General features: G+C 44.1%; 2 protein-coding genes across 2 annotated transcripts in view; both read left to right on the plus strand.

Annotated features, from left to right (window-relative positions):
• hsd3b7 (hydroxy-delta-5-steroid dehydrogenase, 3 beta- and steroid delta-isomerase) overlaps positions 1-26021 on the plus strand; it is a 327842-nt gene that overhangs the window by 266371 nt on the left and 35450 nt on the right. The gene's annotated exons all lie outside the window — the stretch shown is intronic.
• Positions 4031-25617, plus strand: setd1a (SET domain containing 1A, histone lysine methyltransferase). The gene is made up of 20 exons (XM_083566721.1): positions 4031-4097; positions 6536-6680; positions 6786-6884; positions 7037-7307; positions 8148-8272; positions 8436-8671; positions 8766-10332; positions 11369-12304; positions 13021-13191; positions 14112-14199; positions 16011-16171; positions 18595-18631; positions 18729-18921; positions 19006-19061; positions 19522-20873; positions 22007-22400; positions 22792-22970; positions 23757-23867; positions 24509-24628; positions 25225-25617. Exons 2-20 carry the CDS (start codon positions 6543-6545, stop codon positions 25501-25503), a joined length of 6513 nt encoding a protein of 2170 aa, XP_083422847.1. The 5' UTR covers positions 4031-4097; positions 6536-6542; the 3' UTR covers positions 25504-25617.

Raw genomic sequence — 26021 nt, forward strand, 5'->3', positions numbered from 1 at the left:
GACAACACAAGACAGTGCGAGAGAACACAAGACAGTACGAGACAACACAGGACAGTGTAAGACAACACAAGACATACAAGACAACACAAGACTGAGACAACACAGGACAGTGTAAGACAACACAAGACATACAAGACAACACAAGACTGAGACAACACAGGACAGTGTAAGACAACACAAGACATACAAGACAACACAAGACTGAGACAACACAGGACAGTGTAAGACAACACAAGACATACAAGACAACACAAGACATACAAGACAACACAAGACAGTGTGAGACAACACAGGGCAGTGTAAGACAACACAAACATACAAGACAACAGAGGACTGAGACAACACAGGACAGTGTAAGACAACACAAGACATACAAGACAACACAAGACAGTGTGAGACAACACAGGGCAGTGTAACACAACACAAACATACAAGACAACAGAGGACTGAGACAACACAGGACAGTGTAAGACAACACAAGACATACGAGACAACACAGGACAGTGCGAGACAGCAAAAGACATACAAGACAACACAAGACAGTGTAAGACAACACAAGACAGTGTAAGACAACACAAGACAGTGCGAGACGACACAAGACAGTGTAAGACAATACAAGACAGTGTAAGACAACACAAGACAGTGTAAGACGACTGTTCCACAGTGTTAGATCACACGTTTTTTCACAGTTTAACACACTGGAACTGCACAATTTCAGATTCTCAGAACTCTTAATACTGCACTCAACACTACTGCACTTCACCTGCACACTGCGCATCTTTGTGTTTTTTTGCACACCTACTCTAATACACACATTTCACTTATTCTACACCTCCGTCTCATGTTTTTATAAAGAATACCTCATGCAAATATTAATATAATGTATTTAATATATATACAATATACAGACACACTTGTGAATAACTGCACCTTTCTTATGCCTCATCATAACATTTTTCTTCTTTATTCTCTGTAACATTTAATTATCTTTAATGTTTAATATTTGCTGTAGTTCACCTGCAGCCTCATTCAAGAATTTCACTGTACAAATTTCACAACATCTGTACATATGACAGAGACACGTCTAAGGAGAGACACGTCTAAGGAGAGACTAGTCTAAGGAGAGACACGTCTAAGGAGAGACTAGTCTAAGGAGAGACACGTCTAAGGAGAGACACGTCTAAGGAGAGACTCGTCTAAGGAGAGACACGTCTAAGGAGAGACACGTCTAAGGAGAGACTAGTCTAAGGGGAGACTAGTCTAAGGAGAGACACGTCTATGGAGAGACTAGTCTAAGGGGAGACTAGTCTAAGGAGAGACACGTCTATGGAGAGACACGTCTAAGGAGAGACTAGTCTAAGGGGAGACTAGTCTAAGGAGAGACACGTCTATGGAGAGACTAGTCTAAGGAGAGACACGTCTAAGGAGAGACACGTCTAAGGAGAGACACGTCTAAGGAGAGACTCGTCTAAGGAGAGATAAAAAGATAAAATGACGTGTTCCTGATGAAGCTGAGGGAATAAACACAGTTATTCCACTTGACTGCACCCCAAACATTTATTAATACTTCTAAAAGAGAATAAAAAACAATAACCATATTCACTACTGATCAGCTGTTCCTGTAGAGCAAGACCCGCCCACAAGGGGTGGAGTTATTCACTATACAGGAAATGTAATTGGACAATGTAACTGTCCATCCTACAGGACTGATCTGCAGACATGAGTAATAATTTACAACCTGAATATGTTTCGACCTCGTGACAGACCCATGACATCATCTGCACCTGCTGAACTCCCACAGACCAGATTCTTTGAGCTTGTAATAATTTTGTCATGACTTAATTTGTGGATAGTCGCAACTTAATCTCACATTTGTTTCTGTTCTAAATGTACCTTAAATGAATACTTTTAAAGTGTTTAATTCTCTAATCAACATGAAGATGTATAAATATTGATGCTTTATGCAAATGTATGTTTATTATTAGTTAAACTGAACTCAACATAGAGCATGAAGACAAAATATTCTTGTAAACATTTTAAAGAAATTATAGCGTGTTAAATGACGTAAATCATCAGGACACCAAATGGGACTTTTGCTGTTTCCACACGGACGGATTTAATTGCCGGATGTGTGCATCATGGCGGATTTTGGTGCTGATTTGAGACTCGGTGCATCAATAAGAGTTTAGTAATTAAAATATTATTTTTCGGTGGAGTTTATTATTTTATATCTGAGTAAAGTAATGACTTAAATAAATGTGTTGAAGGTTTTAATTGATTTTTATTTTTAATACAAATTGTCAAACGGGAATGTGTGATGCACTGAGTGTTAATAAAATTAGTGCTATTAAAATGAATTTGCATTAATTTAAACAGCCCTAATACACACACACACACACACACACACACACACACACACACACACACACACACACACCTTTTCTATTATTTATTCTTTCATTTCTTTCATCTTTCCTTCACTTCATAAAATGTCTATTATGTTTGTAATATTTTATTAAGGTATTAATGATAAATCTTTCAGTATACAATAAAAAAAAAGCACCTTTTTGGTTTTAATATGTATTTCTAGTTCATGTATCTGTACATGACACGTGTTAAGGTGTAGATCACGTGACTTGTGTAAACTTCAGCAGACACGTAAATCACCGTGGGTTTGTTTTGTTTTTATTCCCCTTGTGACGCAAGCAGGTGGAGAACAATCAGTATGCGCTTTTATTGGAGACAAACAAACTCCAAAACGTGAACCGAAGACAGAATCGTGAAAACACTTCAGTAAATCATCAGTCCGCGATCGCAAAACACGTCCGATACACGTGACAGGCAGGACACGCAAAGTCCACGCAAACAGACACAATCACGACACGTGGGAGAGCAAAGAGGCCCCGAGAAACGTCGGGTTGGTGAGTAATGGAGAAATGACAACACGTTCACACGTGAGCATATCAACAGGATGTGCCCTTTAAACCGGATTTGTTCAGTATTCGTGTCCCCTGCTGGGGCGGAGGAGGAATTACATCTGAAACACTCCTTTTTCTCTCTTCCTCTTATTTCTCTCTCTTTTCTCTCCTCCGTCACTACAGAACCTTTACAGGGATTTAGTTCACATGAGCTGAACCTGTTGCAGGTGTAGAAGTGGTGTGTTCTGAAATGCAGAGGTTGTAACTTAGGGGTTGAACTTTAGATCTGAAGGTTGTGAGTTCGAATGAGAGCCAAACCAAGCTGCCACTGCTGGGCCCCTGAGCAAGGCCCCTGAGCAAGGCCCCTAACCCCTATAACTGCTCAGGTTTATCACTGCCATGAATGTAAATGAAATGATGCTGTATGTAAATGTGGATGAAGTTCATATTCACAGCTAGAATTAATATATAATATATTATAATATATATAATTACAGTCTTATTATAATATTTGTCATTATAAAAATAGATCTGTTATCATTTAAATGCTGAGTAATGAACTAATTTATACTACATATACAAATATTACTGTCACTACTACTACTACTAATAATAAAAGTGTAAATGTAGTTTATTATTATTATTATTATTATTATTATTATTATTATTATTGTATATATAATGAATATATTTTTGTTTTTCTTGATCTTGCTGTTTAATGTTTAATTAAGAAAAAGTTTGTTCATTGTGTTACATGACTGTTTATTGGTATTATTAGTAGTAGTGGTGTTGATGATGATGATGATGATGATGATGATGATGATGATGATGTTGTTGTTGTTGTTGTTGTTGTTGAACTTGACCCAGCCTAACAGTTCGGCTGCTTCACACCCTGATAACGTTTTTTTTCGCGTCCATAACGGCACATTCGCCATTTAATATCTCTTATCTCATTGCGTTCCGCTGCGAATAAAAAAATAACACATATAATTACTGTAAATAATTGGAGTCAGTATTTCTAAATCCGAGTAAATAAAAGTTGTTGTATTTTATCAGTGATTATGTGTAGAATGTTTGTGGAAGGCGGTGTTGGTTGTTGGTCTGTGAGGAAAGTGCGGGTGTGAATGAGCAGATGGTGTTGTGAGACAGACTGTAATGGCGGACAGGAGAGGTGTACAGGTTGGTTACGCCATGGCGGCTCTCTGTATTATTCTCTCTGATTTTCACAGCACGGCGTTCGGAGCTGAAGTGTAAAGGCTCGTCTGGGTTCGGGACTCGAACCGGAACCGCAGAGACGCTTTTCCGGGATGTGGGAATGCGGAAAGGATTTTGAGGGATTCGGGTTTTTTCCCGGCCGAAGGAGCGGAGCGGAGCGTAGGCCTTACCGCTAGCGTGTTAGCCTCGTTAGCTAACCACGCTCACAGCCCGGAATATAACAGGGTTTATTTTTATATAAAATAATATTTACATACAGGCGAAGTTTAAAATGATTTATGTGTTGAATCTTTCCAGACTGACTCTCTTTCTCTCACACACACACACACACACACACACACACACCGCTTTAACTCCCCTGTGTACACACACACTAGTGTTTTATAGGATGTATTATAATAATAATATATACTGGTATTATACAACACTGCCCGTGTGCGTTAAAAAGGAAACTGTCATTAAAGACGCTGTGTATATTTAATTAATTTAAACTCGAAATCTAAAACTACTATATTTACTTCATATAGCGACCCGGACTAGCAGTTTAGCGCGTGCAGTGTTGTTAGCATTGTGCTAATGATTCTGACTGACCGCCGGAGTCTGTTATTTATTTACTTTTTCCCACTGAAATTAGTTTATTTTTGTCAGGATTTAGTAGATAATAAGAGGATAACTAACTTTAAAGAAGTGAAACGAGGGAAATGGAGCGTGTGTGTTTAATGACTGAAACTCTTCTGAGGTAAAGAGAATCATCTCTCAGAAACCTGAGGGGAGAAAAAAACCGCTTCTAACTGCACCGATACAATCACATTATCTCCATTTTATTATAAATCTTTATCATTCTTTACCTTTTACACCTTTCACCTTAAACCGAGAAAACAGCGGTAGACTTCATTGTTTCGGCTGGTCGGTTAGAAGTTTGGTTAAGATGGTTAGATAGATGGTTGGATGGATGGATGGTTGATTAGATAGTTGATTAGATGGTTAGTTAGATGGTTGGTTGGATGGTTGATTAGATGTTCGGTTGGATGGTTAGTTAGATGGTTGATTAGATGGATGGTTAGATAGATAGTTGATTAGATGGATGGATGGTTAGATAGATAGTTGATTAGATGGTTAGTTAGATGGTTGGTTGGATGGTTGATTAGATGTTCGGTTGGATGGTTAGTTAGATGGTTGGTTGGATGGTTGATTAGATGTTCGGTTGGATGGTTAGTTCGATGGTTGGTTGGATGGTTGATTAGATGTTCGGTTGGATGGTTAGTTAGATGGCTGGTTGGATGGATGGTTAGATAGATGGTTGATTAGATGGATGGTTAGATAGATAGTTGATTAGATGGTTAGTTAGATGGTTGGTTGGATGGTTGATTAGATGTTCGGTTGGATGGTTAGTTCGATGGTTGGTTGGATGGTTGATTAGATGTTCGGTTGGATGGTTAGTTAGATGGTTGGTTGGATGGTTGATTAGATGTTCGGTTGGATGGTTAGTTAGATGGTTGGTTGGATGGTTGATTAGATGTTCGGTTGGATGGTTAGTTAGATGGTTGGTTGGATGGTTGATTAGATGTTCGGTTGGATGGTTGGTTGGATGGTTGATTAGATAGTTGATTAGATGGTTAGTTAGATGGTTGATTAGATGTTCGGTTGGATGGTTAGTTAGATGGTTGGTTGGATGGATGGTTAGATAGATGGTTGATTAGATGGATGGTTAGATAGATGGTTGATTAGATGGTTAGATAGATGGTTGGATGGATGGTTAGATAGATGGTTGGATGGATGGTTAGATAGATGGTTGGATGGATGGTTAGATAGATGGTTGGATGGATGGTTAGATAGATGGTTGGATGGGTGGTTGGATGGTTGGTTAGATGGTTGGTTGGATGGTTGGTTAGATGGTTGGTTGGATGGTTAGATAGATGTTCGGTTAACCAAGTTCGAGTGGTGGCGGTGGTGGGTTTATTTGGGATCCTGTGTATCTGCTATAGAGTTAAATTTTTTTTGACCCTGTGAATGGTGTAAAAGTGTTGATTTTGTTGTGTGTTTCCTGAGTTTTACTTTATATTGGATGCGATTTGATTTGATGGAAGTAAACTGATATAAACACTCTTTACTCCCATGAATCATCCTGCACTAGTGTCATGATCATCCAATTACACGCTCACGCTAGTATTCATGCCCTGCCCCCTTTGGGCATATCTTATCTACAGTAGCAGTTTGTTATAGTAAGTTTCCTGGTTTTATCCGTGTCTCCACACACACACAGATTTAAACACCCACTACTGTTTTTGAGCTGAGATAAGCTGTAGTGAAATCTTACGTCACATCAATTTCTGAGACTAATATCAGCTTTTCCTTACTGTGTGTGTGTGTGTGTGTGTGTGTGTGTGTGTGTGTGTGTGTAGTTATAGCATGGATCCAGACAGCGGGGCGGACACCCAGCGAACTCTCAGCCTGCAATGGAAGAGCTACAAACTCCTACAGGACCCGGCCATCCGCAGGGTCGCTCAGAAAATCTACAGATACGATGGGATTCACTTCAGCGTCCCGGTACGCTCCCCTGTCCCCTTTAAACACCCGGAACTGAGAAGGAGCATGAGTGTGTGAGTCGCCGGTGTGTGTTTAACCTGGTTTACTGTGTTTACTGGTTTTTAGGACTCAGGGTTTCCTCCTGTGGGGGAGTTACGTGACCCTCGACCTCGGAGGATCTGGTCCAGACACACAGAGATGTTGCTTCCTTTGCCCAAATTTAAGGTACTCCAATTTACACTTACAGTTTAATAGATTTATAACAATCAAGCTCCGCCTCCGTAAATCATTACACCAGGTTTATTACCATCTATACATTAAAATCTGACTCGGTCTCTAAAAACCAATCTGAACTCTTGTGACCTCTGTCCCGTCAGTTGGACGAGTACTACGTGGGTCCCATCCCGCTGAAGGAGGTGACGTTCGCTCGGCTCAACGACAACATCAAAGAGCCCTTCCTGTTGGAGATGTGCACTAAATTCGGCGAGGTGGAGGAAATGGAGATCCTGTTCCACCCAAAGACACGCAAGCACCTGGGTTTGGCTCGCGTTCTCTTCACCAGCACCAGGGGGGCCAAAGACACCGTCAAACACCTGCACAACACCTCCGTCATGGGCAACATCGTCCACGCGCAGCTCGACATCAAAGGTACACGCGTGTGCGCAGGGAGTGACGGGAAAAAGTCACGCTCTGCTGCGTTAAATACGCATGAAACTAACACCAAAGCTGAACGGTTTAAACTGGAACTAAATGCAAATAATTAGCGAGATTCTGAAAATGAAACGTTTTTGTCCTCCGCATGTGCGTTACACGTCACCGCCTCTGCGTTCTCGCACCTGATTGGTCCCTACAGCAGCCCTGTCCCTGGTTCTGCTGCCAATCACAGGCAGTATTGTTTCTATAGTAACCACTCGTTTTTAGGGTGTTGTTTTAACAATACGCAAAATCGAATTATCAAGTCTCTCTGTTTTTTTGTTTAACCGATCAGAGCGCCACCCGCAGCGTTCACGAATTCAGAGCACGGTGTTCCACAGAAGTTGTAAATCTTAATACCTCGCACCTCTGCTGTTTAAAAAAAAAAAAATCACAGGGGACATTACCTGAAAAATCCCCCGAATCCTGACACGTTCACTTTACAGCAGCGTGGTGATTTGTGGTGGTGTTTTTACTCCAACGTTTTAAATATTACACACCCCGTCTTTCAATATATTGTATACGATTGGCTTTTAAATAAGGAGCTAGTACAATAAGACATTTACAAACACATTTTTAATTAAACAATATATTAACAGTCTGATTATCGGTATTGAAAATTCCCAGACAATATCAAGATATCGTATCGAGATATTTTTTAATATTGCACACCCCTTAGCTCCTGTCTGGATGTAACAGGATCTATGAAAATATAACCATGGTAATCAATTAATGAATTAATTAAACAATGGTCTGATTTAGTAATGAATTAACTGCTGTGTCTCTGCCGTGTAGGTCAGCAGAGAATGAAATATTACGACCTGATCGTTAGTGGATCGTACACACCCCAGACTGTACCCACTGGAGGAAAAGCCCTGAGCGAGAAGTTTCAGCCCCCTGCTCCAGCTCAGCCCGACACTGTGAGTACACACCCTGCTCTCCTCCACTATGTTCAACCCGTTTTCTTCAAACACAACCTGCATGATGATGATTAAGGAGCTGGTAGTGATCGATTTGAGATCTTTTTTGTTTACTTTTGTTTGCTGCTCTAATTGAGCCCTGCTTTCTATCTGTCTCTGTCAGTCGTCAGATATCAGGAGGAAGCTCTCCACAGATCAGGTTCCGGTTCCTCCGCTCGGCAGCACCACCCCGTGCTCCGTGGACACCGGGTTTACGGAACAGCGTCTAGACACGCCTCCGTCCTCCCTCGGGGGGCCGTACACCCCCGGCTCGTCGTGCTCCTCGCAAGGGGGCGGGACTCCGTACACGTCACGCTCTGGAACCCCCTTTTCCCAGGATTCGGGGTACTCCGGGGGCAGGTGGGTGCTTTTGTCTCATCGCTTCCCAGACGACAGCATTTCTCTCATTTTTTTTTTAGTGCTAAGTTTTTTTTATTTTGTCTGTTTATTTCAGACATGGAGCTTACAGCGGTGGTCCTGTGGGTGGAGGTTTCCCAGCGCAGGACATGCTCCCTTCATCATCCTGCTCTTCTTCCGCTGTGTCGTCTTCATCCGGGTTCAAGTCTCGCTATCACGATGAGTCTCACGGAGTCCCTCCTCAAGACCCCACGGCATTCCACCGTGGTCGCCCCGGGTTTCCTCCTCCTCCTCCCCTTCCCTGCTACCCCCCTTATCAAAACGCCGGTGCTGCCGCGATGCACATGCCCCCTCACATGCCTCCATCTGGCTCCCTGTACGAGTCTCCACCGGTGGGCGAACGAGAGCGGGACAGGGATCGGGACAGAGGGCAGCGAGACCGAGACAGGGAGCGAGACCCCGGGCGATACGGAGTGCCTCGGCGCTCCTCTTACCACCACCAACAGGACGTGAACTCCTCCTCAAAGTATTCGCACCACTCGCACCGGGAGGAGAGGGACGGCAGATCGTACCGCAGGGACGGCTCAGCATCTAGAGAGCACGGGAGGCACCGGAACCACCACCACTCGCACAACCACCATGGGCGCCGGAGGGACAGCAGGGACCGGGACAGAGATTTCACGAACAATACGGACCCACGGTACAGGGGCCACAGCAGCTCCAGCCAACGCTCCTCCAACAGCATGTCTCCTCCTCCCGCGTCGTACGGAGGATTCAACACGTCTAAAGAGCCGCCGAGTAACGACACTCCATCCTCGTCTCGCCTCGAGCCGTCTCCCTCCTTCAGGTCAGGAGAGAGAGCAGGTGGAAGTGGAGATAACGATTATCGGTCCCACCACGCACCGTTACATCCCCCGCCTCCTCCTCCACCTCCTCCGCTCCCTCCAGCCTCCGTCATCGCGGCAGCGGTGGCTGAAACTCTGAGCTCCCTAGACTTCGGGCAGGACAGTCCAGTCCGCGAGGATCAATGGAGCAAACCTAAACGCCGCCCCAGCACCCCGCCCCAACCTCCTCGCACCCCTCCACCCACCTCCCCACCCCTCGCATCCATTCCTTCATCATCAACATCTCCATCCTCCACCTCCCTGCCTCACCACCACCCCTCTTCTACAGCCTCTCTTTCTCCGCCCCACGCACAGCGAGACTCCTCCTCTCCAGAGCCGGACTCCACCAACGAGAGCCTCCCGTTTGTTCACCACTGTAGCAGCTTGGACTCGCGCATTGAGATGCTGCTAAAGGAACAAAAATCCAAGTTTTCCTTCCTGGCCTCCGATGACGAGGATGAAGAAAAGAAGGACGATGGAGGCTCGAGGAAGCAGAGAGGGGAAGAGGCCGGAGACCGAGAGATGGGCGGAGGACAGCAGAGGAGAACGGATGGGAGGAACAGAGTGAGAAAACAGACGGCACCACCACCAGCAGCAGGAGCAGGAGGAGCAGATGGAAGGAAAAGCCCTATGGACATGGCCTCCTCTGTCGCCTCCATCTCAGGATTGCTGTCCGAGCCATCGCAGGGGCAGCAGGTTCTCGTAAAGGAGGAGCACACAGCTTCAGACACCAAGGTGACCGGTGCACACACACCACCCACCTTCAATGGAGAACGCCAGGTGAGTCACGGCTAAACACTTCTTTTATCCTGCAGCGCTGCTGAATCATGTATTCTGAATTTAGGGTTGCAAAATTCCAGGAATTTTCAAGACTGGAAACTTTCCATGGGAATAAACTGGGAATTTACTAAATTGCAGGTGAGCTGATAACCGGGAACTTAAATATAGTAAAAAAAAAAAAAAAAAAACTTTCAGGATAATTTCAGGTAATCAACCAGATTGAATTCAATTTCAGTAGAATTTCTACCTGCACATTTATCACTCACATGCACACATGCTGCAGGGGTGCTGAGGCCACGCCCCCTTCATGCACTGTACTCCATCACATGCACATCATTTCTACAATCTCGAACATAATATAATGTCAGAAACTGTCCTTCCTGGAGAGTATTCACATAAATATCATACTTCAGGTTTAAAACTTATGGTGTGTAAGAAATCATTCAATTCAATTATACTTAAAGACACAAATCTAATTTTTAAAAACTCTTAGTTTGCATGCATGTCCTCTTTGACCACACAAAACGTTTATATTTATGCTTGTATACAATACGGTTTATATACATTTCCACAAATGTTTAATTAATAACTTTCTGATAATTAAAACACATTCCCCAGAATGGAAAGTTTCCAGAAGTTCCATCTGCCTTTTTGCAACCCTAATTCCGATTGGTCGGAACGTTCTAAACAACAACTCTGACCGTAGTGTCCGATCTCACAAATATAGATTATAGAGAAAATGTAGAAATGATCCCAATTCGAAACTAATATCGTCCGAATAGGGCTGCGGTTTAATAACGCAAATCTCAGGAGCTTGATTAGATGCCAGACTTTTTGCCATAAAGTCTGATCTTACTCGGTTAGATCTTTCCAGAACTTTGTGTTTAAATCCTGTTTACAGTGGTTTAGTTGGTGCTTCTGTCTATTTTGCTCCGTCAGTAAATGCTGTAAAAACGTGATGAGTTGTGATGTGTTTGACCTGTTCTTTTTTTTTTTTTTTTTTTTAAATCATCATTATCTCTTCCTCCTCCTCTAGCCATCCCCTCATTCCTCCGGAGAAGACATGGAGATCTCAGACGAAGATGACGGTGAAGGTGGCATCACTACGGTGACGCAGCACCACGCCTCGTCGTCGTCCTCCCCTGTCCCGTCGTCTCAGTCGGCTCTTCCCTCTCAGAGCGCAGACCCCACCTCTGGGTCGCCCCCGGACAGCACTCAGCACTTTGGCGCCTCCATGCCGCTTCCTCACATGCCTTCCTACCCTCCACACCTGCCCCCGCCTCCCCCACCCGGCTTCTCTCTCCAGCCCCCGCCTCCTCCCATTTCGCACATGGAGCTCCACCCGGAGTACCCAATGCCCCCCCACCTTTACGACTACGCCAACTCTGTGGAGCTGATGAGCCAATACGCCGGCACGTCCTTCCAGATGCAGGCACACATGCTCAGCCGTCTGCACCAGATGCGAGAAAAACACACGCCTGGCTCGGACTACCCCACCTCTTACCACATTCACTCTCTGCCCCCTCCACCGCACACACCACACCCCCACCACCCCTACATGGACCAAGATGGAGCTGCAGGGAACCACTACGACCAGGACCACCGTTACATGCCTCCTCACATGTCTACCTACCCCTATCCAGACCCTCATGCTGCCCAGATTCCCCCTCACCACCCCCACGCCATGCCTCCGCCCCCTCACTCCCCGTGGCCTCCTCACGTCCTACCCCAGCACTACCCCTCCCACTACCCACCTCCGGCGTACGGTGCCGTGCCGAGCGTCGACGACGAGCAGTACACCATGCCCATGATGGGGCAGAACCCTCACGAGGCGACGGTTCAGCTCGTTCTCTCCGCTCTCATTGACGAGATGAAGAACATCATGCAGAGGGACCTGAACCGCAAGATGGTGGAGAACGTCGCCTTCGGAACCTTCGACGAATGGTGGGAACGTAAAGAGAGGAAGGCCAAGGTGAGACACCAAGAAACTATAATAACCCTAAAACTGAAGATGTAAATCATAGTAAATCCTGGATCTTCATACCTTCTAAGGATTTTTTTCATATTCACCTTTGGGTTGCAGGGGAATTTCTGGAAACTTTCTATGGGAATTTCATCTGCGGAATTTGGGAAATATTCCAAGTTAAAAACGTACCAGGAATTTATGGGAATTTCTTAGACATTTGGGGGAAATGTATGTTAACCACATTTATTTCCTTTAATTCCTACAGAAAATTTCCAGTCTGGAAAATTCCTGGAATTTTTCAACCCCCAGATACACCACAATTTAATGACGGGTTTGTCGAACAGGAGTCATGTTAATTAGTCTGTGGATGGTATCTGATGTATCTGATGCCGTGCAGCGTCTGAGCCACGTTACTTTAGTCACCATATTATATTCAGCAGGTTTTGTGTGCGTGGCTAAATGTACGTCTCCTAACCATCAAACGTTCATGAGTCTGAGGATTTACATACACTCACTCTTATGCAAAGTCACACGTCGCCTCCAGTCGGCGCAGTGCATTATGGGTACACGTAATTTGAGCGCCGTTGCTGTGAGGTCTTACCTTTTTATGTGGATGCTCCTGTTTTTCCTCAGCCCTCTATAAAATCATTTGGTCTTGACTTCCTACATTTACATGTTTATCCACCTGAGTCGGGTCAATGATCCTTTTATCCGTCTCTCAGCCGTTCCAGACCGCGATGAGGGCCGTGTCTGTGGTGCGGGACGAGGAGAAGAAGGAAGAGAAGATCAGTAGCCGGCCGCGCGAGCCGTTAATGTCTCTGGTAGACTGGGCCAAGAGCGGTGGCATGGAAGGGTTCTCTCTGCGTGGTGCTCTCCGTCTGCCTTCGTTCAAGGTACCTGCGCTATTCTCACCTGAGGTATATATATATATATATAGAGAGAGAGAGAGAGAGAGAGAGAGAGAGATAATGACAAATTCCCTGTATATGCAACCAGATTCCGAGGTGTGTGTGTGTTAGGGGTGTAATGGGGGGGGGGGGGGTGTTTAGGATGAAATGCAAAACATAAACTTGCTGGTCATTTTTAATGACATTTCATTAACATTTCATTAAATATTATTAACATTTTATGAACTTAACATTTGAACAGTTTACATTTTGAAAACAATTTAAATTAAAATGTCTGGTTGAGTAATATAAAAAAAGTTATATTTTATAAAGTAAAATAGAATAAATCAAATAAATACAATAACAAATGTTATTATAGTGATTCAATTGTCATCAGTTTAATTGGTGCAAATAAAATTTATCAAATAAAATAAAATAAATGGAAAAATGTATTTAAATAGTTTTTGGACCCCACTTGAGAAATACAGATGTGTACACGTGTTCTTTTTTTTATTTTTTACCTTTAATAATTAATTGTAATGATATGATCTACTTAACTGTTATTTATTTCAGCATGTTTTAACAAATATATTTCTTTCTTTCTTCATTTATTCACTCCCTCAACATGTGGAATTGTCAGGATTTTCTTCTTTTAAGAGAACTTCTAGAAGCTGGACTAAAGAACGCTAAAGAATCCATAGTGCTGGTGTCTTCGGTTAGCGGCTAACGCTAGCACTGTGGATTCTTTACCGTTTGACTAAAGTGACCCTGCGTGAACTCTCGTTTTCTTTTTTTATTCCTCTGCCATGGTTGTGTATGTTGTGTAATAATAATGCGCTCAGGAGACTAAACAACATGCGTACAATGTGAAACATCACAGCAGTGTCAGAGCCACGCCCGTGTTCACCAGAACTGTTATTTCACAGGTAAAAAGGAAAGAACCTCAGGAGCTGGCAGAAGATGCGTCACTGAAACGAGTCAGACCTTCGACTCCAGCAGACGAGGAGGATGAAGGTGAAATATTTAGACTTTATATAAAGACCACAGCAAGACCTTCACAATCATCTGAGCACATATTTCATCACACAAAGGGTCAGAAGTTATTTATACGCGGTCTGTGTGGTGTGAAAGGATATAAACACACGGGCTGAGTGTGTACCACAGTCTCAGGGTCTTTGTGGATCACATGATGAGGAATTATATTTATTAGATTACATTTATTATTCTGAGTAGAGCAGATGATGCAGTGGAGCATCAGGGCACGAGGGAGGAGGAGGTTTGTTGTCCTTGTTGCAGTAAATGAAGAGAATCTGAGACGCCTGTGTGGCTTTACTTATTCCTCCATGTTGTCATACGTGTCCGTCTCACTACTCGTCTCGTCCTGTGGTCTGAAGACGTTCGGATGTCGGTGTGTAAAACCACATGACTGATGGAACATGAAAACAGCCTGAAATACACTGCAGATTTAAAGTAGTTTTAATGTGCAAACACAGTAAATAATCCAAACCCTGTGCATCCAGAACGTTTTCAGAGCTTCACTTTCCTCACATTTTATTTTACAGCTTTATTACAAAATTACAAAAGTTTTTCCCCAAATTCTTCAAACTAAACCCCATAATAACAACGTGAAAGAAGTTCACACATGTACATAAGGTTTCACAGCCTTCGCCATGTCACTCAAAAGTGAGTTCAGGTGCCTCCTGTTTTCCACTGATCATCACTGAGATGTTTGATTGGAGTCCGCCTGTGGTAAATTCAGTTGATTGGACATGATTTGGAAAGACACACACTTGTCTATAGAGGGTCCCTCAGTTACAGTGCATGTCAGAACACAAACCAAGTCATGAGGTCCAAGGAAACGTCTGTAGACCAGATCTGGGGAAGGAGACAAACATTTCTGCAACACTGAAAGTCCCAATGAGCACAGTGGCCTCCATCATCCATAAATGGAAGAAGTTTAGAACCACCGGGACTCTTCCTGGAGTGGAGAGGCTCGGCCAAACTTAGCGATCAGGAAGGTGAAAAAAAAAACGATGGTCACTCTGAAAGATCTCCTGCATTTCTCTTTGGAGAGAGGAGAACCTTGAGAGGAGAGTGGCTCTTTCACTCCTTAGTAAAAGCCACAGGACGGCCCACCTGAAGTTTCCCCACATGGCACCTGAAGGACTCTCAGACCATGAGAAACTAAGATTTAACTCTTTAAGCTGAATGCCAAGCGTCATGTCTGGAGGACACCAGGCACCGCTCATCACCGGGCCAATACCATCCCTTCAGTGAAGCATGGTGGTGGCAGCATTATGCTGTGGGGATGTTTTTCAGAAGCAGGAACTGGGAGATCAGTCAGGATCGAGGGAAAGATGAATGCAGCAATGTACAGAGACGTCCTTGATGATAACCCGCTCTGGTTCATCTTCCAACAGGACAACGACCTTAAACACACAGCCAAACTGCCCAAAAACAGGTGCCAAGCTTGTAGCATCAAACTCAAATAGACTTGAGGCTGTAATTTGTGCTGAAACTGCTGAAGTATTGAGCGAAAGCTGTGAAAACGAATGTACATGTGATGTGATTTCATACAAAATAATAATAATCTCCTGTCCTTATTAGAGCTTCAACAAACTCAATGAGTTACATAGAAATATAAACATTTCTCTTTCTGACTGAAACACTGGTAGAACTGACGCACGGTTTTACCAGTTCAGATCAGTGTGTGGGTGTGGACGTGTGTGGGTGGGTGTGGACGTGTGTGTGTCATGTTTGCGCTCTTCATGTTGTGTGTGTGCGTGTGCGTGCGCGTGCGTGTGCGCGTGTGTGTGTGTTTTCAGACTCGTACCAGGGTAAAGTGTCGGACAGTGCGAGCCGGCCGGAGGAGACCCGAGCAGCCGAGCGGAATGTGGTACAGAGGAGGAAAAGACCCAAACCACGTAAACCTTATGAGCTGGACAGTGAAGGAGAGGAGACGTCTGATGAGTCGTCTTCTGAAAAGGTGTGTGCACTCCAGACGTCTGTCCAGGATGTTACGAAGCCCCATTTTTAAAGAAGGGGGAGAAATAACAAAAAGACACGCGAGACAAACCGGTTTATTAACGACGCCACGACTCACGTGTCAACAGATCCAATGTATCACACAAACTATTGTGAAAAGAAGTGTCGAAAAAAGAAGGTACGTAGACGTGAATACCATCCAGACGGGGGAAAGCTGTGACAGAGCACCACATTCTCAGACCCCTGGAAAGATCTCTGAATTATACAGTCACACTAATTCATTCACCGCATTAAACATTTACTAAAACTATATAGACTTTCAGATGAAACATTCTGCCACACCCCCACACAAACATCAAACATGTAACACCAGTGAAAGAGCTCCAGTTTCCTTTAATGGTCGAGTAATTTAACTGATGCTGATTAAACTGGGAAGAATAGTAAGATACTGGAGGGACATCTTTAAATAATTTTGTTCAACAGTATTTTTTATTTCCTGCTTTACCACACAGTGTTTTTCACCTCCGCTCTGGAGTGTGTATGATGTAATCCGTCTTACGTTCCAGAGCAGATCGTCCGATCAGATGATTTGCAGCACAATTAGCCGATGCCAATTAAATAAAACGCCAAAAATCGGCTCGATTAATCAGTCGACCTCCATGTGAACTTTACTACAAACAAAGCAGTAGTAAATCATGAAAATATATTAAAATATATTTATATATAGAAATTCCCCCCCTTACCAATCAAACCTGCCCCTAAACACGACTTTATCTCCTCTTTACGCTTCTTCTTCTTTCAGCTTCTCCCATTAGGGGGCGCCACAGAGGATCATCCGTCTCATCCATAAACCTCCTCCTTGCTCTTCCTCTTTTCCTCCTTCCTGGTGTCTCCATCCTCAGCATTCTCCTACTGATATACCCCATGTTCCTCCTCTGCACATGTCCAAACCATCTCAATCTCCCCTCCCTCACCTTGTCTCCAAAACGTCCTACATGCGCTGTCCCTCTAATAAACTCATTTCTAATCCTGTCCATCGTCGTCACTCCCAACGAACATCTCAACATCTTCAGCTCTGCTACCTCCAGCTCCACCTCCTGTCTTTTACTCAATGCCACTGTCTCTAATCCATACAACATCTCAGGTCTCACCACAGTCCTATAAACTTTCCCTTTCACTCTTACAGATACTCTTCAATCACAAATCACTCCTGCTATCACTCTTCTCCACCCACTCCACCCTGCCTGCACTCTTTTCTTCACTTCTCTAACACACTCTCCATTACTTTACACTGTTGATCCCATGTACCTGAACTCCTCCACCTTCTCCACCTCTTCTCCCAGCAACCGCACCCCTCCACTGCCCTCCCTCTCATTTACACACATGTACTCTGTCTTACTCCTACTGACTTTCATTCCCCTTCTCTCCAGCGTGTACCTCCACCTCTCCAGGATCTTCTCCATCTGCTGATCGGGTGATCCATTTCTCTTTCCATCCACACCCTGATAGAACAGTTTAAACACCTCCAATATTCCTGCTCTTACTCCCTTTCCACACAACATCTCTACCGTTCTCCTCTCCATCATATCTGCTCCCTCTCTCCCTTTACCAATCATAGTACCACCATCTGCCCTTCCACATTCCTCTCTTTAGAACTATACCTACCATCACCACCTCATCACCTCTGTTCCCTTCACCTACATGCCCATTAAATTCTGCCCCAATCACCAATCTTTCACTCCTGATGCACCTTCTACCACTTCATCTCACTCACTCCAGAATGTATCTCCTCTTTGGAGGAGAAAAAAAAAAGGAAGTACGGAAGTGAGAGAGCAAATTAAGGGACAACACACACACACACACACACACACTCCGACCTACCTGCTTAACACCATCGTAACTAGTCTTCAGAGAGTTGCGATTAGCGAGTAGCTCTTTCCCCTGGAGGACCTCCAAAAACTAGAAGCTAAAGTAAGCAATAAAAACTGTAAACCATAATCAGAACTGCATTAGTAAGATCTTTTATATAATAATCCCAGATGTGTCAAGTGTCCTGCAAAGAGCCCTGACCTCCTTATATTCTAATCTTCACACCAACACTTTATGGAAATCTCTTTGTACATAGCTGTATCATGAACTGTTGTGGATTCTTAAGGAAATGTTATTGTTCTCGCACACACAGATGTTCCACACAGCTGTGCGTTTGTGGAAGAACAGCATATGGGTCTGACAGTCAGGGGTGTACATACTTTTGGGCAAATAGTGATAATGAAATGAAACGTGTCTCTTTGGTGTCATTATGTGGAGTGAGCAGTAGGTGGCAGCATTGCTCTTTATGATAAAAGCTCAGGTGGTTTGTTTCTTTAGAAATGTGATCTGGATTTTGTATAGAAATATGATGAATGTTGTGTTTTCTGTGTTCAGGAGGAAGATGAAGACAGCGAGAAGGACGGGTCTGAGGGTGAGCAGCGTGTTCCAGTTTCACTTCTGCCCAAATCATGATCGGTTTTATTGAACTGTACAGAGTAAACACCTGCTGGTCTGTTTTCCGTCCCCAGATGAAGCCCTCAGCGCAGACAGTGATGACGAGAGTCTCTCCTCTTCATCTGGAAGCTTGTCCTCGTCCTCTTCCTCATCATCTTCTTTCTCAGACGAGGACGATGAAGAGGAGCCGGAGCGAGCGGATGAAAGCGAGGCCCTGGGCACGATGGACGAGTCGACGATGGACAGCGTTGCCATGGCGAAGGACAAGTGTGTAGAGTTAAACGTAGAACCATCAGAGGAAACGTCTTTCAGTTATTTCACCTTTTTTATTTTTTCTGTTTTACGTCACAGGGAGAAGACGAGGGTCGGAGAGTCGCCTGCTGTTGCTGCTACAGAGGTCAAAGAAGGTCAGAGGCGAACTTTTAGAAAAAAATTAATACAATTGAAAACATGAGATTTATAATCTACAGTCATTTCTAATCATTTCTAATCAACATTAAATTTCTTTGATCTTTGTCATTTTCATGTTATTATTATTTTATTATTATTTTAAAAAATGTGAAAAGTATAAAACATTATGGAGATGCATTTAAATATTAAATGATGATAAATTTTAATTAAATAACTAATTAATTAAATCTTTATAGCAATATTTATTTTAATCTTTTTGATTTGTTTAGTTTTTTTTATAAATAATAAAAAAGACCCACAAAACAAATGAAAGATTATTTATTGTGATTTCTGTTATATAATAATTAATTGTTATATAAATATAAATGATTCTGTGATTCTTTAATAGGATTAAATGAGAATTTCCACTTTTTTAGTTTTGTGTATATTTATTAGTTTGTTTGTTTGTTTATTTAGAGGACCGGGTTGCCCCTGTTGTATCTGCAGATCACCGGCCTCCATCTCCTCCTGGTCCTCGGCCGTCCTCCCCCATCCTGCCTCCTCTGAAGAAGCGCCGCAAGACCGTGTCCTTCACCACGGAGGAGAGCGAAATCAAACCCTCCATCCACGTCCCCTCTGCACCACTCTCTCCCTCCCCTGCCTCCGCCCCTTCTCCATCCCTCCTTCTCTCTCCAGTCAAATCCCAACCTCCGGATCAGCTCATTTCATCTTCGCCCACCACTGTCACCCCCACCTCCACCTCCAAACCTACCCCCATGCTCCGCCCGTTCGCTTCACGCCCAACCAAGCCAATGCCCCCTGCAGCCTCGCCCACCTCTGTTCTCACAGTCCCGCCCACCTCTGTTCTCACAGTCCCTCCTCCTGTGCGCTCTCTGCGTCCGGAGGAACCCCGAAAACGTTCTCCGTCCCCACAGACAACCCCGGCCAAATCTCCTTCCAGACGTGGCAAAGAGTCTCCCAGAACCCCTCCCACTCCTGTTTGTCTCACAGTCCAGAACCTTCCTCTGGACCACGCCTCTCTGGTCCGTGTGGCCTACGAGGATCCCGCCCCTCTCCCACCTACACCCAATCAGAAAGGGCGTCCACGCGGCAGACCTCGAATTGCCAACATAGCTGCTTTCTCCACGCCGTTGCTCCTGGAGGAGGATGAGTATGATGACATAGATGAAGAGGAGCTTCTGGAGCAGAGAATGAAGCTCAGGGAGCAGCTCGGAGTGTCCAGTTTGCTGCAGCTAGCGTCCACGCCCGACCTCTCCGTGCTGGCCCACGTGGCTGCCGAGATGGACGAAGACGTGGACTCTGAAGAGACGGAGACATCGGACGAAGCCGAAGAGCACAAACTCGTGGGGGACGAAGAAACCCGTCTCGTCTCGTTAGACCTGGGTGGAATGTTCGTCCTCCAGGAGCACAACTACTTTAAATCCCCGCCTTTCCTCGTCACTCCTCTTTCTCCTGCGTCCTCTGCTGGGCAAAAAAAGACGAAACAGGACGCCGCACTGATGCTCCCTACAGACTTCCATCAGCACTGCGTCCAGGAGGCTCCCGAGGAGGTCATCGGGGAATCTCAGGCAGAAACGCCCGAGTCCTGCGGCGTGGGGCTCGTCGGGGACGAGGCCGGAGATTCGGCAGACGTGCAGGTGCTCAGCCCCGTCTCCAAACGCAGAGGCACCTTCAAGAAGGAGGAATCCCTGGAGAAAGGGAAGAGTAAAAAGAGAACACGGAAAGACAAGGAGAACGTGGAGGTGCTGCCAGCATCTAAAAAACAGAAGCAGGACCACAGCAAAAAGCAGAGGAAAGGGAAGTTAGAGGTTTGTACAGTTTAAACTTCTCTCCATTCCTGAGTTTTCTTTGGGAGAAATCGTTCTTTTACTTCATTCTCAAGTCTCATTATTATTATTATTATTATTATTATTATTATTATTATTATTATTTTAAAGAGTACAGTAGCACTTTAGTTGTGACGTTTTACTGTCGCGTACTTCACACGTCACTGATGTCAAACGTGTGCTTCTTTAGAAAACGTGGGACTTTGAGAAACACTTCAGAAGTGTCATTTATTTCCTTTCAGTGCACTCTGGAATAACTCCACCCTCTCAACTGATAAAAACAAAACACTCCTTGTAAAATAAAACAGAACTTTATTACAAAAATGTAAAATAAAATAAATGTAATGTCGGTGTTAAATTGGTCGTTATAAACATGACTGTTTGTATTTGGTGAAATAATAACACTCTAATGTATAATTTTATTTTATACTCACTGAAGTTAATAAATGTTTTAGTAGTAATTAATTAATAGTAGATAGATTTTTTGTCATTGCACAGTGCAGTTCAGCATCTACCAGAAGTGCAAATAGTAACAATTGTGCAAATGGACGATGGGAATTTAGTGTCTACCGAAACAGATTTGAGGCTGATATCATGTGTAAATGAGATGCGTCCGGAAAATTTGTGAAACTAAATTTTTGCAGAATATCTGGAATTTAAAGTTGACCGATAATGGATTTTACTGATACTATATTTTCTGATAATGGATTAATCAAACGATTTAAAATGAACAATACAGAACAAAGGAACATAACACTCTTTATTACAAACATGTCAAATAAAAAATGAATCATTAAAGATTTGCTAAAGGAAATGAATATGAATATTTGGTAATAAATATAATTATATTAATAATAAATAATAAATATAGCGCTCTCCGTGCAGCGCACACTCGTGTGTAATAACAAACAGCACGTGCCGTCAGTGATTCGCCCCTAGAGGCCGCTCTCGTTATGACGGCGACCCGGAAGCTGGAAAAACACCAGTTAATCGCTGGAACTATTGGCAAAAATCCACACCGGTTGGTTTTCCAGCTTCCGGGTAGTCAAACAATAAATTAATTGGTCGACCTCTAATTGTCCGTCTAAAATTGTTTGATTTGTGTCTGATTTAAGGACCTGGTCCAGGAGGAGGACGTAGATGTGGAGCAGCTGGAGACGGCTGATCTTTCCAGCTCCACCTCCGATTCGGTGGACTCTGACTTCGGTCTGGACGAGCAGATAGGGTTCGAACGTGACGAGGTGAGGAAGAGCGAGCGTCTCTTCCTGCAGGAAGCCGGAGTCACGCCATCCACGCAGAGGAAGTCCAGTTTAGCCCCGCCTCCTCTCGTTGCTCAGCTACTTTACAAGCATCGTAGCGAGTTCGAACAGATGACCATCCTGTATGACATCTGGAACACCGGGCTGGACCAGGAGGACATGCGTCTGCTGAAGGTCACGTACGAGAAGCTGCTGCAGGATGACCATAATTTGGACTGGCTCAATGACACGCACTGGGTTCCTCACACCAATATCCTTCTGATATGCTTTCATTAGGAGCTCTCTCATGTCTTTATTTATTTATTTATTTATATATATATATATATATATAGTCTTTTGTCTTTTTAATAAATAGATAAAAGCTCTGAGGTTCCGGGTTGCTGGAGAGCGATACCGCCCCCTAGTGGCAGCAGATTTGTGGGGCGTTTATTCAGAACGTTTTTATAGACTTGTTTTAGATTTTACACTTTAATCATTCAGATATTCAGATAGACTTCTACATCCTGTCCACTCATAATCATCATAGCTACAGCATGACCAAACGTTGTTATTATTATTATTATGAAAGTGTCTGGTTTAGTCACAGGCATTATTCAGTGCTGATGTGTTTGTAAGTTGTGACCCTTGACCCCCGTCTGCACTCACTAACATCCCGAACCCGCGGCGTAAGAAGAAGGCGGCGGGCGGGCAGCTGAGGCAGCACGTAACGGGATGCGCCCGCAGCGAGGGTTACTACGCCATCAGCCGCAAAGAGAAGGACGTGTACTTGGACCTGGACCTCCCCGAGGCCATGCAGGAAGCCATGGACTACGACGTGGCGGTACGAGTTCTCAGACACCTGTGGAGTCCAAAACATTTTTACATTAAGAATATTGCAGGATCATATCTTTATTTTCAATTTCCATGATTTTGTTATAAAGTTTTTGTTTATATTGGTGAATTATTGATTCAGATTGTGCAGTTGGATTGTACTTGCAGATAATCGATCAATCAACTGATTTTAAAATAGATACTGAATCAAATCAATTAAAACCCACAAAAATAGTACTGAAATGTGTTACAAAATAAAACAGTACTGATTCGCCTCTAGAGGGCGCTCTCGTAGTTGTATGAATGGGTGTCTACTAAAAGCTGTGACTGTACACACACCAGTTTAATCTACAGAAGATGTAGAAGTGTAATACAGAGATCAGTGGCAGGTTATTTTGGAATAAAACCAGTTGACCAGTTCGAGCTCTTTTGCTTGGTGGTGTTCTGATTGAGAGCTCAAATGCAATACTTGGAGAAGCTTCTTCTCGTTCTCTCTGTGTTGGTCTCAGAGCATAACCTCGTTCCTAAACCCCAACAGAGGGAAAGGTCTTATGTTCAGGCAACTTTTAATAAAGTCTTGGTTCAGCTCGGCTCGCTCCTGGTTCAGGAGACTCTCAGATGATCTTACCACCCCCTGGAGAGCGCTCTTGTCCTGCTAGATGTTTCCCCCCATCAGCACACTCTCCATGCTGGTACGATTTAAGACTGGCACTGTTCTATGTTTTAGGTTTGTTTCTGACACTCTGCTGTTTGTTCTCTCTCTCTCTTTCTTTCTCTCTCTCTCTCTCTCTCTCAGGGTTCGAACCGTGTGCTGTCGGAGAGACGTTCGGAGCAGAGGCGTCTCCTTAGTGCCATCGGAACACCTGCTGTCATGGACTCCGACCTTCTCAAACTCAACCAGCTTAAGGTGACGCCTCGCTCCATGGCCTTCAGACTGCCTTATCTCACACACACAAACACACACACACACACACACACACACACACACACACACACACACACACACACACACACACACACTGCTCTGATTATGGAGTGTCTGCTGACCTTGTCATGACTGAGTTTAAACAAACTCCAACCCTCCTTTTAATTATGAATTTTGTTTCTAAATACTTTTTAATTATACCGTTGTTAACTGTGGATTGTTTCTGGTCCTCTCTCTGGATCACCTCCATCACTTTTGTCCATAAAAGGTAATGTAGGTGACCCGCAGTTTAAACCGAAGGGTGTGGGTGTGTGTGTGTGTGTGTGTGTGTAGATTTGTCAATGATTTGCATAACAGGGGCTGTTAACGTTACACATCGCCACTATAATCGATAACAAAAGACATTTGTGTTTTTAGCAACATTCAAAGTTCAAGGAGATTAATCTTTGATCCTGTTTTCCAGCTGAGCTTCTGAAGATCTTTGTGATGTGGAAATACCTCATGTTATCTCACTAGACTTTATACTGTCAAAATAATCACCACGATGATCTTCTGCATCACATCTGGAAACAAATGAACATCTGGACACTCTGATAATAAATTATAGGGGTTTTTGTCTGCAGTTCCGCAAGAAGAAACTGCGCTTCGGACGCAGCCGCATCCACGAGTGGGGTCTGTTCGCCATGGAGCCCATCGCCGCCGACGAGATGGTCATCGAGTATGTGGGCCAGAACATCAGACAGGTAAATCCACAGCTTCAGTTCTCTCCTGTGATGGTCACATGACCCTGCCCACGTAATTAAACCCGCACGTGGTAATGTCTTCTACAGCACCCATGAAGATCCATCAAGTTTAGGGTTGTCAAATTCCAGTAATTTTCAAGACTGTCAACTTTCCACGGGAATTAACGGAATAAACCAGGAATTTACAATAACAGGGTTACTGAGGCCACGCCCCCCTACTGTACGCTCCTCCATCACATACACATCATTTCTTCATTTCATGTTGTGTGTAAACTATTAAATGTTCTACCACTGTGCAACTGTACTAGCACACATCCTTGTGGCGTAATGGATCTCCACAAAAATCTAGTAGAACATCTTCCCAGAAGAGTGGAGGTTATTATAACAGCACATGGAGAGGAAATGTGGAATGAGATCACTAGGTCACTACGTTAAACGAATCATGAAACGCTCAAACGTTCGGTTGTGTATAAACTAAATATCTGTAATTATAGAAGTATGTTTTGGTTAATGAGCATTCAGACGAGTTCCACGTTCCCTCAGATTGCTGTGGATGATCTGGGCGGTGGTTCTGATCCGTGTGTGATGTGTTTCAGATGGTGGCTGATAATCGGGAGAAGCACTACGCTCAGGAAGGCATCGGGAGCAGCTACCTGTTCCGCGTCGACCACGACACCATCATCGACGCCACCAAGTGTGGGAACCTGGCTCGCTTCATCAACCACTGCTGCACTGTGAGAACACACACACACACACACACACACAGCTCTGTTCAGTACTTTATTTATCTTCGCTTTCACGCCATCACCTTCAAAATAGTCCCCTTGCACAGCAATAGAGCGCCCCCAGTGTTCCTTGGAGAAGCTCACGTGTGAGGAACTCGGTGGCAGGGTGCGCACGTGATCAGAACAGCACCGGTCGCACGGCTCCTGATGTACACAGGATGATGTCTTTTGCACACTGATTTATGGGGGTCGGTGCTCCCTGTGACTGTGTGCAGCCATGTGCTGCCATCTGTTTCGTGTCTCGAAACTTTTAGATTCCACCTCATATAGATGCAGAACAGTGTTTGGCAATTTTCAGAAAATGGTTCAGAACAAACACACACACACACACACACACACACACACACACACACACACACACACACACACACACACACACACACACACACACACACACACACACACACACACACACACACACACACACACACACACACACACACACACACTGGTTTTCACTTTAAACTTTTGAGCTTCAACACACCCAACAGTACAGAGGTGTTATTTTTAGTTCACAATTTGTCATGTTTCGGTCACATGATGCGAACTCTGCTGAGTGTACAGAAGCAGAGAGGGTGTGTGTGTGTGTGTGTGTGTGTGTGTTTGTC

This window comes from Silurus aristotelis (genome assembly GCF_946808225.1).
Source record: "Silurus aristotelis genome assembly, chromosome: 17".
Taxonomy (NCBI): domain Eukaryota; kingdom Metazoa; phylum Chordata; class Actinopteri; order Siluriformes; family Siluridae; genus Silurus; species Silurus aristotelis.

What these genes read in the sequence shown, in the direction of transcription:
- setd1a (XM_083566721.1), top strand. Translation starts at nt 6,543, where the DNA reads ATGGATCCAGACAGCGGGGCGGACACCCAGCGAACTCTCAGCCTGCAA. An exon ending in AGAGGAAAGGGAAGTTAGAG is followed by an intron (nt 20,874 to 22,006) that starts GTTTGTACAGTT and finishes GTCTGATTTAAG; the next exon opens with GACCTGGTCCAGGAGGAGGA. An exon ending in GCACTGGGTTCCTCACACCA is followed by an intron (nt 22,401 to 22,791) that starts ATATCCTTCTGA and finishes CCCCGTCTGCAC; the next exon opens with TCACTAACATCCCGAACCCG.